At 41.1% G+C, this 13360-nt stretch overlaps 1 protein-coding gene across 1 annotated transcript in view; it reads left to right on the top strand.

The window, feature by feature from the left end:
- Positions 1-6559, top strand: part of PRPS2 (phosphoribosyl pyrophosphate synthetase 2) — a 28657-nt gene extending 22098 nt beyond the window's left edge. Inside the window, exons 5-7 of the mRNA XM_066621668.1 lie at positions 1836-2009; positions 2859-3018; positions 4193-6559. Coding sequence (XP_066477765.1) covers positions 1836-2009; positions 2859-3018; positions 4193-4285 — 427 coding nt within the window. The 3' untranslated portion in view covers positions 4286-6559. The remainder of the gene's footprint in view (positions 1-1835; positions 2010-2858; positions 3019-4192) is intronic.
- The last annotated feature ends 6801 nt before the right edge of the window (positions 6560-13360 follow it).

The raw sequence follows: 13360 nt of genomic DNA, 5'->3' as shown, positions 1-13360 counted from the left end.
AATTCTGTGAGATCATCCACTGTCAAGGAACTTAAATTGATTGTAGGAAAAATCTAGAGAGAACAGACATTCCATTTTCTGGCTGTCCCTCTAACCATTAGGGCAGCAAGAACTAAAAGTATTTCAGATGTGGACTTCCTAGGTCTCCACACGTTCTATAGTCTGTAATACCCTTGATACTAGAGAAGTCACTTCTGGTCTGTAGAATGAAAATGTAGCTTTTAAATAAAGAGTAGAATTCTTTGAGAATGCTTGTCCAACTTTTTACTTTGTTGTATATTGCCCATAAGTACGTATAATGCAGACTTTGGATTAGGCAGCTCAAGTGTACTCAGAGTACATATTGCAGTAAACCACTAGAGGTCGACCTTCGTATTTGTTTTAAAAATGCCTGCAGGGATCATAAATTACTTACAGGTGAATGTGTCAGTTAAGAGTTGATTTTTTTTTTTAAAGTCTCCACTAATTTTAATAGAACATAAGGATACATTTGGTTGAATGCATAAGAACTGCATAAATAGTATTTATTTTTGTTCTTTTCACACGAGAATGCAAGATGGAGGCTATATCATCAACCAGTTTTAACAGGGTGGGGTTGATAAGCAGAATGTGGGCATCCTTGCACGCATGTTAAACATTCCAGCTTGAACCAGACACGCTTCACTTCTGGAGTGCCAGGCTGACAGCATTAAAACCTAGCCCCCTCATTTCACCAGTATACAGATTCATCCAACACTGAGCACTAATGCTTCCCCTGCTGGCATGTCCTGAACTGCTGATAAAACTTCTGTGCTCTTGTGTTTGCTGTCTCACTGATGTATGCATGTGCTAATCTCAGATGGATTATGTGCTTATTTTCTATGCCACATGGTGGTAGTGTGCTGATCTTTAAAAGTAACCATGTGATGTGGCTGAGCTTCATGGTTGGTGCCTAAATATAGCCATCTGATTTTTGTCTGTAAACCGCTTTGTGAACATTTTTGTTGAAATGTGGCATATAATATGTTAACACTACAGCATGAAACCTGACCATGCAAAGTACCACATGTCTTGAGCCTTATTTTTAGGACTGCTTTTGAACGTGGAGGCTGCTGGAATACTTCTGTATAGCATCAGTGTCACATGACTATAATATGTGTGAGCTGAGATGTGGGTTTCCACAATTGTTGACTGCATCTTCATGCCAGCATCACAGATGGTTTCTGACCAGACCTGGAATGGCTCCATATAATCAGATAATTGATCAGCACTTGCATGTAATAGCCACCCCAGAGACAGTGATACAGTAAAACTTCTGCAGCAGCATCTGCTTGACAGTCATAGAGTACTTAAATTGACCCTTACTGTGTGTTTAATTTCAGCACTTAAGTAGAAGCAAATTGATATTGTCTGGTTTGATGAAGGGGATTAAAAAAGAGGTGCAGATAATCTAAAATATTATTTTTAAATGCTCCTGAGGGATAGGGAGCCATTGAGTCAATGAGCAGAAGTAACTTCTCCAAGCTTTTGAAGTACATGTTATGCTAAAAGCTGCATGTTATGGAATAACGACTTAACTTAGAAAGTCATAGAAAATTGAGACACCCAATATAATCAGACACTGCAAACATTTAAATCTCTATCAAGAAATAGAAATCCAGATCACCAAGAACATATTTTAAAGCCATTTTTAAATGGGGTGGAAAGAATTGAATTTTCAATGCTGTCACTACATTTAACACAAAATGAACTGTTTCCAGGCCCTTCTTAGGACTCATCTGGTGATACGGCTATAGAAAATGGCTCTTTCTGAAACGCATATTCACTACATGATTTTTCTCTCTCACACAATCCAGGGTCACTTCAATTGCTGACCGACTCAATGTTGAATTTGCCCTCATTCACAAAGAGCGCAAGAAAGCTAATGAGGTGGACCGAATGGTTTTGGTTGGAGATGTGACAGACCGTGTAGCAATTCTTGTGGACGATATGGCGGACACATGTGGCACGATATGTCATGCAGCAGACAAGTGAGTAGATCTGAAGGAATCTCAAGAGGCATTTTGATGTGGGTAATATCCAAGACAAAACAGAAGTTACAGAAGGGTCCAAACGAGAGATGAACTGCAGTGTTGGAAAATGAGATCCTCTATGCACAATGCTTCCGTTGTGGCTTTGTGTGTTTTTGACTTAACAGTTCTCCAGGGGTTCCAACGTGGCTCAATCTTTGCATCTGAGGAACCCTTCCAGGCAGGCAGGGTCAGATGATCTAAGTCCTCCTGGTTGGGGGGGGGGGCTCCCTGTGGTCCCCAGACTGACCTTGCCTCGTGAACAGGTAGTTGGGTCTACTCTTAGCTCTTCAAAGTGTGAGTTTTTTCAATTCCAAGTTGCACTTCTCCCTACCTTGAACATCAAATAGAGGAGAGAGAAGAACTCCAGATCACTGTACCAGACACAACTGGCATGCTGCAGTAGGAGCCTGAGGGCCCAATCCTGTTCAACTTTCCAGCAGCGGTGCAGCTGCAATGCAGCCCCATACCTTGAGGAGGCCTCTGACTGACTCTGCACCACAGTGTGCAATGCCCACCCTGTAGGCACAGCTGCACAGGCATTGGAAAATTGGACAGGATTAGACCCTGAGCGAGCAATAATTTTGCTAAGGGGGGGGTGCTCCTGGTTTACACTGGGACCTGGGATGCCAATATGGAGGAGATTTTTGGATTTTGGTGAACATCCACTTACCCACTGAGAATATGCTATTTTTATTACCTTGAGACAGGTTTTCTCTGTTCTGATAGCAGGTATTTAGTTTTGCCATTTCCTGCGACTTTCCTTCTAGAATTATAGGCTTACCGTGTTGTCCATGCTGTGTTTTACAGGCTAGTGTCTGCAGGAGCAACAAAAGTTTATGCCATTCTCACACATGGGATCTTTTCTGGCCCTGCTATTTCTCGGATCAATAATGCTGCATTTGAAGCAGTAGTTGTCACTAACACAATCCCACAGGAAGAAAAAATGAAACATTGTCCCAAGATTCAGGTACTGTGCTTTCTATTTTGCTAGCTCATCTTATTGCGCTTTAGCATGGTTAGAACTTCAGTTTCATTTGGGCATCACAGATAACAGGTTGAGGAAATAAGCTAATGCCATGGAAAAGTTTTCTTATTTATCCTTTCTGGACCTTATTGATATCTTAAATCAGTACTAGAGAGAATGCCAAGTATGCATTCCTGTGTCACCAATCTGATGTGCAGCCTTATTGGCACAATGGGGCATAGGATCAGGCATATTTATATATGGCATATGGCTCTCTCCATTGGTGAATCTTCATAACTGGTGGCATTGCAGTACTGGTCATATCCAGTCCTTTTTGGAAAACTGGCAGAGTTGTGGCTATCTAATTCCTGGTCTTGGCATCATCAGGAATATCAACCAGGTTAGGCAACTACATAAAAGGACATAGTTTTAGCCAGCAGTGCTGGAATTTTTGGAAAATTTTGAGTTGGAAAAATTTTCAGCCAATCTCTCAGTTCCCTAAATTGATTAGAATATCATTTAACATGTTTCAATTTATGTTAAGTAAATACTTATACAGTTCATAAAAATGATGCCTCTTACTATCCCAAAAAGTTTTTTTGATAGGCAAAAGTACGTGAAATGTGGTAGCGGTGTGCCTTGTGCTTAAGTGTTATAGCCAAACAAATGCAAGGTCTAGCTTGGAAATTGTATTTTTGGGAAATCGGGTCATTTTAAGACATGATCAATCATTAGCATGTTCTTCTTTTACGTTTAAGTATTAAAGGAAAAAACTCTAAGGACACTAAAAGCATTTGTCCTGTTCTTAGGATGCTCAAAGACCTATCCATTAGATAGAGATGGATATTTCCTAGCATTAGTCACTTGGAAAAAAAGTTAATTACAACCATGAAACTCCCCAATTTAATTGGGATATTACCTATTCATTATGTTAATCATTTATAAGAACTTGTTTTTAGAAAATTGAAAACAAATTCTGGGAAAATGTAGCATTAACAAATAGCCCACTGTCTAGTATTGTTTGGTCTTAGACTGACAAGATGGGTTGGCCAGTGAATGGGCAAAGGTGATGAACAACTGCATCAAACTAGGCATAGAGTAGAGGTTCTCAAACTGGGACACTGCAAGGCACACAGTTGTATGCATTAATAAGCTGCTCTATTTTCTTATCCTCTAGGTTGTTGATATTTCCATGATTCTGGCTGAGGCAATCCGAAGAACACACAATGGTGAATCTGTGTCCTACCTATTCAGCCACGTCCCACTATAACTTCAAATCAGTTTCAAAATATTGTATTCTGCAGAATTATATTAAGACAATGGATGTCTGTGAAAGCTTCAGGTTTACTATGCATACATTCCCTCTTTAAATACGGACAATATAGAATACCTATATCTAAAATGTTTGATAACTTTTTTGTCGCGACAGTTTCTTATAAATTCTCTTCGGACTTTAAAAACAACAATGTTTGCCTACAGTTTATTAAGATGGGTGAATGTTGCTTTAAAAATAGTGAGTAGTATTTTTCAAAGGCCAAAATAAATCCATGAATTTGTCCGCAATAAGCTCACTTGCTGATAGTTACTGAACCTCACTGTTAATAGAATCTTACTCATAACAGGTTTAAAAGGTTTAGACACATCTTGTGTTCCCTTTTTGAAAACCTCTGTTTTAGGCCAGCAGATGTTTCATGGTAGGGTGGTGATTTTCTACATCTCTTAAAAGTGACTGTAGAACAGGGATTAATTGCCCTCTCGTCCTGGAAAATGCCTGTTCTAAATCCTCACTGTATGAAGCATTTTAGATTGCTGTTATGGAATCTATTGCAACTCTGTGTGTCCACTAAAAGTTGCAATCTTATCTGGAGCTTCATAGATCTTGGATAGTACCTATATTTTGAAAGGACTCCATATGCTTTAACTCTAAGAAAATCAAGTCTCTAATCAAAGTTTAAGAAGCTCTAAGTAGGACTGTCACATTTAGCTGAGCCATAAATTTTTGCAATCAATTTTTTAACTACTGACACCAGTAGCACTTGGTGCATGACACTTTGAAATACTTTCACCCAAAGAAAATGTATCCTTTTTAATATTTGTAAAGCATCCTTTCCAAGAACCAGTTTTGTTCTTATTACACTGCAATGGCAGTTTGTTCATTCATCTTATTCTGCCTTATAGTGATGAGGCTGCAAACCTCTTCCTTTGTGAATTTTGTGGCTTTGGGACAATAGCAGTACAGCTCTTCCCTGCAGCGCAATACAGACATCAGAAGCACTAGGTCACATAAGAGAAGTCACCAATGCCTGTCCTGAAAGCCTAGGGCAACATTGGCATGGGAAGGAGCTGTGACATTGACCTTCCTGCATAGCCTGGGGCTTCTAATATTTCTGGAGTAGTGCTGTGAAGGTCACATGAGAAGGGGTCTTAGGTCTTGAATTTTCTAGCTTATACTTCATCATCAGTGTTAGTATATGCTATAAAGGGACCAGTCCTAAACTTTCATAATACATACTTTCTTATTGGTGGCAATGTTAAGAAGACTGATTTATAATCCTTTTTTCCCCTAGTAATGAGCTGTAGATTGTTGCCCAGAATATGCAAATGCATTTAAGAGTATCTTTCTAGCTATATTTTCCTTGTGTATAAAATAAAAAAGATTCCTACAAGACCGCATGTATTTTCAGATTTTCTATATTTGGGGAACGAAAACAAATCTGTAAATAATTTTGTTGTATAAATGTGATTGATCAACAGTCCTTGAAATGGATTAGTAAACAATTTGTCAAGTTAGTTGCCAAATTTGGTATACCTAAGTTCTCAAAATAGGGAGTGAAATTCATCTATGTGATAATGAGATGCCATTTAGATCTTCTGGATAACACTACAAAGCTTGAAATACCCTCTCATAATAATTTATACAGAGGGCCCTCAGTATCCGCATGAAATTAATTCCAGGAATCCCTGCAGATACTAAAGTCCAAAGTTGGCAGCAAGGCCACAGCACTGCATCCTTGGCTGCACGTCCTCTGAAACACTGGGAGGCCAATGGTATGGCCAGTGTTGCTTCTGGTTGTGTCTTGAAGGCCTTCTGAAGTGTGGGGAGGCATCCATGGATAAAGAGGCCCCACTATACTCTACTCCCATAGTCAAAAATCTGTAATGGAGAATTTCTGGATAAAATTTTAAAATGGGTTTAACATTCATCTCCATAAGCATTCAATGTGTTTATTTGTGCTGCTTTTAGCAATAAAGGGGAAAGAGAAGTATTTGAAAGAACACAGTTAAACCAAAACCTATTTTCAATGTAGGTGTCCCATTGTCTTGTTAATATTTGTCCCAACAGCTAAAGGATGTTTGATATCTTTCCTTGGTTCATTGTTTTAGTTCCATATTTTGCCATATTTTACCAAAGCTGGACCAAATGAAAACATTTTATAACATGTGATAAGTTGTATTTCAGGTCTGTGTTTCACATCTGAAATGGTGTCCCATTGTCCCATTATTGTGTTGTAAGTCTCCTTAATAAATCCTCAATAGCATTATCCTTACAGTTTGGTCGTGATGTTTAACTTTCTTTGCAAGAAAAGAAAAGTTCAGTGTGTATCTGTTTTAAGAAAATCTGCATTGTTCTGTTTACACTATAGAACAAGGGTGCCCAAACCCCAGCCTGGGGGCCATTTGCAGTCCTTGGGGACCCCCACTCCGGCCCATGGGGAGCTCCCAGTCTCCAATGAGCATCTGGCCCTCCAGAGACTTGCTGGAGTTCTATGCCTAATAAAGGTTTGTTGAGTTGAGTTGACTTGCTGGAGCTTGTGCTGACATGATGCAACTGCTCTTAGCATGAGACCTGTCAACCTGTCATGGGAGCTGTGTGCTGGGGGCTTCTTCCACTGCTTGTTGTTTCACATCTGTGATGCAGCAGCTGCAGCAGCGAAAGAAAGGCCAGACTTGCTTTGTACAAAGCCTATTATAGGCATTGAGCTATTTCAATACCTTCGTTCATATAAGTTCCATTTCTAATATATTTATTTATGTAAATTTATTTAAATTTTAAATGTAAATTCTTTTTTCCCCGGTCACCGACACAGTGTCAGAGAGATGATGTGACCCTCCTGCCAAAAAGTTTGGACACCTCTGCTACAGGATGTCTAAATACCGAATGGGTCACGTTCATAGTGGCTTAAGCCAAAGAACCTGCGTAGAGGGGGCATAGTCCAAGGATAGAGCACATGCTTTGCATAGAGAAAATTCCAAGTTCAGTCCCTGTAATCTCTAGATAGGGCTGGAAAAGGACACAGCTATTCTCATTTTGAGATTGAATTCAGTTAAACTTCAGTTTTTAAAGCTTGCATTCTCAGCTTGTGTGGTCGGAGTAAAGGTGTAGAAATTTGAAAACTGCCAGTACTGTGATGTAGGCATATGTACTACACGTCCAGTTTCTGTAGATTGTGTACTCCAGTCTTGCAAATCAAATGGGGGGGAGGTACATGTGGGCTTGCTGCCCCATTCTCAAACCATAGATATAAAATCCAGAGATTTGAAGTGCCACTGAACTGTCACCCATACTATTAAGAAGTCAGTCCAGCAGGTCTTCATGTAGGAACCTGACATGCATTCTTAACTAGTTGTCCCTTGCCACTCCACTTGTGCCAATCCTTCATGTTTCTAGTTTATGTAGGTCTTCTGGTACAGATGATTTTGGTATATTACAAGACTTTCCCAAAGAACAGCTTTGGTATTGGTTCAAAAGAAGGGTAAAATGGGATTTGAAAAATCATAGGCATTTGAACAACTTTGCATATGGAACTTGGCTCCATCAGTGCTTTATTATTATTTTATTAAATGAATAACTTAATTCATTCTCATAATGCGCTTGGGATGATCCAACTCTTCCAGAACTCATGTAACTTCAGTCGTATTAATTGTTCTGCCCATCCATAGGTGATGCACTCACATATGTGAACAATATGTCAGCCACAACCATGGTCACGGGCTGGCATCAGCATCTGTGGGTGTTGATTTCCTCAGCATGAGATAACTCTAGTTTCTGATGCCCAACAGCCATGACCACCTAGTTTCATGTTCTGCTCCAAATATTACAGCTAACTCATGTAACAAATACTGTAAATGCAATAACTGAAGCAGTCTTAAGATACAACTTTCTCAGCATGTGACCTCTTCCCATGCAGAGCATGGGGAAAGTGGAGGCAGGGAGGAGAAGCTTGCTGAGTGCGCTCACAGCACTTTGTCAGTGTGGAGAAGCTCCATGTTTACATAATGTCTGTCTGAAAAGAGCTTGAAAGTTTGAGATGGTAACCAATTGCTGCTCCTCTTTTTCTGACATATTCTAATTTACATGAGATAGTGAAGCCTTTATAAACAGTGTTCAAGATGATTTCAAGATGGTTAGCATCCCACAGTCAAACAAGCCAAGAGTTCCCATTCATCTGATACCACTGAAGGGACATGGGCATTGATTCAAATGATTGATTGATTTGCCTTCTATAGGCACATGTATTTTTTGACCTACTTGTGTTAGGAATTACGATAGGATACTGTCTGTAGACTTGTGCATGTTGCTTCTGGGTGGCTGTGATCTGTCTTTTTCAAGACTCAAACTTGCCTTATGCTATTCCTATAATCACATGGCTGGGACCGTAAAAGAAATTTTATCAAATGAGCACTAAAGTTGGTTTCTGAGAGAGGAAATAATAGATGCCCCTGTAGTCCAGTGTTTCTCAAACTGTGGATTGGAACTCACTTAGATGGGCTGTGAGCCAATTTCAGGTGGGTCCCATTTATTTCAATATTTTCTTTTTAATATAATAACCGGTATTTATATACCTCCTTTCTGGCCATTGGATTACTGAGTTTATTCAAGGTGGTTTACACAGGCAGGCTTTCTCTAAAACCCCGAAGGGGTATTTACAATCACAAATTGGTTCTATCTTTCAAAAACAATCTACAGTCCATGTGACTCATGGTCTGGTGAAACATTCTGGCTGCATGCTGTCTCCCACACTGACTGACGACTCCTTTACCTCTCCGAGAAGGAGCTAGAGCCGGCTTCTTTTGGCTCCCACCTGAAAGGGCTTGCCTTGGCTTGTCAGCTCTCAAGGTTTTGCCACTCACAGATGCTTCTGGTGAATTTGAACTAGCGACCTTCAGATGTTAAATTTTGGGGCTTAACGGATGCTCTACCCGCTAGACCAGGGATGCCCAAACCCTGTCCCAGGGGCCATTTACAGCCCTCGAGGACCCCCAATCAAACCCACGGAGAGTCCTTAGTCTCCAACAAGCCTCTGGCCCGCCAGAGACTTGCTGAAGACCATGCTGGCCCAACACAACTGCCTGACGCGAGCGGCAAGCCTTCTCTGCTATTTGCTGCTTCACGTTTGTGAAAGCCCACCCTTACTTTGTGCAAGACCTTATAGGCCTTTAACTATTGCAAGACCTTTAGGTGAGCCCCGAGGCCTCTAACTACTGCAAATCCTCTGGCTTTCCTTTGCTGCTTCACAAATGTTATGCAGCAAGTAGCAGAGAGAAAACTTGGCTTGCAGCTTGTGTCAGGCAATTGTGATGGGCCAGCATGGTCTCCAGCAAGTCTCTGGTGGGCCAGACTGGGAAGACAGATGTGAAGCAGCAAACAGCGGAGGAAGCCCCCATACTGAGCTGCCACCAGTGCACCATCAGCTACAGATGTCTGCCCACCACTACCTTGTGCCTTGAGTAGAGGGGCTGGGAGTGCGAGAGCAGTGGGATGAGCCCTCCACTGCGGCTGCCATCTTGTGTTCTGTGCAGCTGCTGCTTCAGGCTCTCCAGGACTGCCTGCATGCTCACCACCCTTAACCCTATGTATGGAGAAGAGAAGAACAGTGAGCTTCACTAGTCTTGAAGCACATCCCTGATAGTCCCCAATTAGTGTTATTTTAACAACCCCCATGTCTCATATGTATGGTCTCTGAACAGTCCATGTCTCCATGTGGTTTATTTCTGGGTAAGAGGTATGTGGTCAGGAGTTATGTTAACCTCTGCATCAGTAAAGTTCATTCATTCATATTAGTTCTGTCTCTCACGTATTCCTTTATGTAAATTTTAAATGTAAATTAATTCTTTTTTTCTTGGCCTCTGATACAGTGTAAGAGATTATGTGGCCCTCCTGCCAAAAAGTTTGGGTACCCCTGCTCTAGACCAGGCCTCCTGCCCAATATATCGGACTTCATGCTACCCTGGTATGTGACTGCATTTGGGGAAATGTTACAGATCTGTACTTTTAACAGGCTACTATGTAAATGCTTTTAACAATGATAGTAAATGGGACTTCTGGGTAAGTGTGGGTAATTGCCCTGTTTGATGATGTCACTTCTGATCATGACATGACTTCTGGTGGGTCCTGACAGATTCTCATTCTAAAAAGTGGGTCCTGGTGCTAAAAGTTTGAGAACCACTGCCCTAGTCCATTGTAGTTGAAGTTATTGTTTATCTACGGTACAAGATGTCACACCTGGCTGACTGTTGCATGAAAAGGAAGTTGGCCACGCATGTGAATTTTTCGCAATTTAGTTTCATTTCACTGAGAAATGAAACTAAAGAGTTGTTCGGTTAGTGACACCCTGCTTCTAACTTAAAAAAAGAAAGAAGGGGAAATAGAATCATGGTAAGCATTATTTCAAGAAAGAAGGAACACTCTTGGGAGTTCAGGTCTCCTTGACTTTCAGTGGGAGTTTTGTGGCTACAAGTAATGTCAAATGGTCAAAAGCCAAAAGATTTGGGGCAGCTTAATTCTTGTTTCTCACAAGATGTTGAAAGCCTGGTTTAGTCCCTGCCAAAATTCAAACTCAAGGGTTGTGGACAATGTTTTACGAAGCATTCATTTCCAAAGAATCAGATTAATCCAAACCAAACAGAAAGGGGGATGCCAGCATTCAAAGGTTAATAGAACCAGAAGATTAAAGCACTTGTAGTTGCCTTTCACTACTGGGTCACTTATGCCATGTTAAAAAATAAACTAAATTATTATGGATTACTAACTGGCAGAGCAATGTCCAAATGCCAGTTGGCAACCCAGTCGTCAACTGAGTGGCAAGAATGGAAACTGGGGCAGTTGTACAGAGAAAGTTGGCTCCTATGGATTCAGACCCTTTGGTCCACCTAGGTGTGGATGCTGACTGGCTGCAGCTTTCCAGGGTCTCAGACAGGAAATTTTCCTCCAGAGGTGTTGAGGCTTGAACCTGGAATTTTCTGCATACAAAGCATATGCTCTACCACTGGGCTATACTGCCTCCCACTTTGCTAGAAATACACTTAATGCAGTGTTTCTCAATATTTGTTCCTCGCTGTACCACTTCACATGGTCCGCCTATTGGAAGGCCCACCAGAAGTAACTGGCAATGATGTCATTGCCAGGTACTTCCAGATTGGGAGGCTAGATGCAATGCAACAAACACCAGTAAAAATTTCAAGGTGAATGGGAGGGCTTTTTCAAGCATGTGAAAAGTGCACGCTGGAGCTCTGCCTGTCAAGCCAAGTCTTCTAATTGCTGTTGACCTATCGGGTTTGGGGATCCCGCATGTACCATCAGAAATCACTTTAAGTACCATCAGTTGTACAGGTACAACTGGTTAAGAAACACTACCATAGTGAGAATCTGTAGGACCTGACCCATTACCCTCTACTCCCTCAAAGTGGTTCTCCTATAAAACTAGTTGCTAACCCAAGGTTGTAACAAAAAGTTTTAAATGCATTCGGCCGAAAAACAAAAGCAGGCATTTCAAATAAAAGAACAGGCAAGGTTTTCAGGTAACAAATCAGGTTGCAGAGTCATAATTGTGCCTTCCATCTCAATGTATTTTATTCACACATTCCCTCCCCCCCCCCCAATAGGCATACTGGTAAATTATCAAACATGAAATGTTTAAGTTTCTCAAAGCAGAAAAGGTGTTCCAAGAACAAGTAATTTCAAAAATGGGTGGGTTAGCAATTGTCTGATCCTGAGCGTTTCAGACATGGCAAAAATGGGCAAGCCCTTTGCTAAGTATGGCTGCAGTTGATGACCTACCAAGCTGAATGCAGCCCACCAGCCATATATTGTGACCTGCCGGGTACTTAACAGTCCTCTGGTATTTGCAGTCTCCAGGCAGCAAAATCATTTGTGTGTGTCTGAGTGGGGAGAGAAAGAGAGAGAGAGAGAAATTGTTTTCGACAAATGTCTTAAATTATGACATTTTGCCATAAGCCTTATGCCATAAATAAGGATTAAACTGAAACGTTAGTCCAGACTGATTCCTTTGTCTAATTAATATACCTACAATGCTTGTGCAGGGTAGAAATTACGTAATATTGGTGGGTGAGCGGGATTGTGCAATTCCATGCACATAGAAAACTAGATGTTGGAAGAAAGGGTTCTAGCCACGTACTCACTGATTCTCTAGTTTTCTGCATACAAAGGAACTTTTTTGCACAGAGAAGCTTTCAGGTACATAAGCCCCTATCTATGTTTTGAAGAGAGATGTTCCTGCACAGGTTTACTTCCTTGATGAGGACTAAGGCTACCGCAGCTTCAGGAAGGTTCCAAGCTTTGAGAACAAAAGACAACTTTTTTTTTCTTTCCGAAAAGTACCCCAAGCTATTTTTAATTGGAGAAGAACGAGAAGTTCTAGTAGTGCATTTGAAATACAGACCTCTGAGGAAGTGGGTAGTAGTAGCTGCTGCCTCACATGCTATTCATTTCACAAGTTTCTTTTTGGCTGGGAAGGGAAAAGAAGTGCCCGGGTCATTCTCAGTATTGCTGGATGATTCTGCTTGGTGAATGAGCCTGCTTTGTACCCTGGGTCTTTCAAATCTGGGCGGCGTCTTTTACTGTTATCCCATCAGTTCCTCACTGGGTCACAACACCTTTCTGCCACATAAGGTCACCAAGAATGGTAAGTGTCGCTTTAACTCTTGGGAACTAGAAGACATGCTGAACATTTGTCTCCCTCTTCTGTGTTCTATTCCATGTCTATTTACTCCTTTCTGTGATTCTGTTTTCTCTCTCATACTCCACTTATTCCAAATCTGTGCTGCTTTTGTTTCATGATCCTGATGACTGGCTGGATGCTGGAACCCAGCTTTGAAGTCTGCAGAGAGAAGGCTGCAATTCCATGCAAAATGCCTAATTTCAAACAGCGTAGCCCTAAGCAGGTTTGAAGGTCTTACTCACTTTTATGGTTTACTCCTGGTTCGCTCTTGAGCCTTTGCTTGGTTTGCAGATGTTAGCAGATGAAGTTTTTCATGATTTGGATAGTAGTAGGACCACCTGCTAATCTCTGAAGTTCAATCTGCTGTTAAAGATAAAAATCTAAAA

Source organism: Tiliqua scincoides, chromosome 3 (genome assembly GCF_035046505.1).
Source record: "Tiliqua scincoides isolate rTilSci1 chromosome 3, rTilSci1.hap2, whole genome shotgun sequence".
NCBI classification, from domain to species: Eukaryota; Metazoa; Chordata; class Lepidosauria; order Squamata; family Scincidae; genus Tiliqua; species Tiliqua scincoides.
Note: the sequence above shows the minus strand (reverse complement) of the source record. Positions and strands in the feature narration are given on the sequence as shown.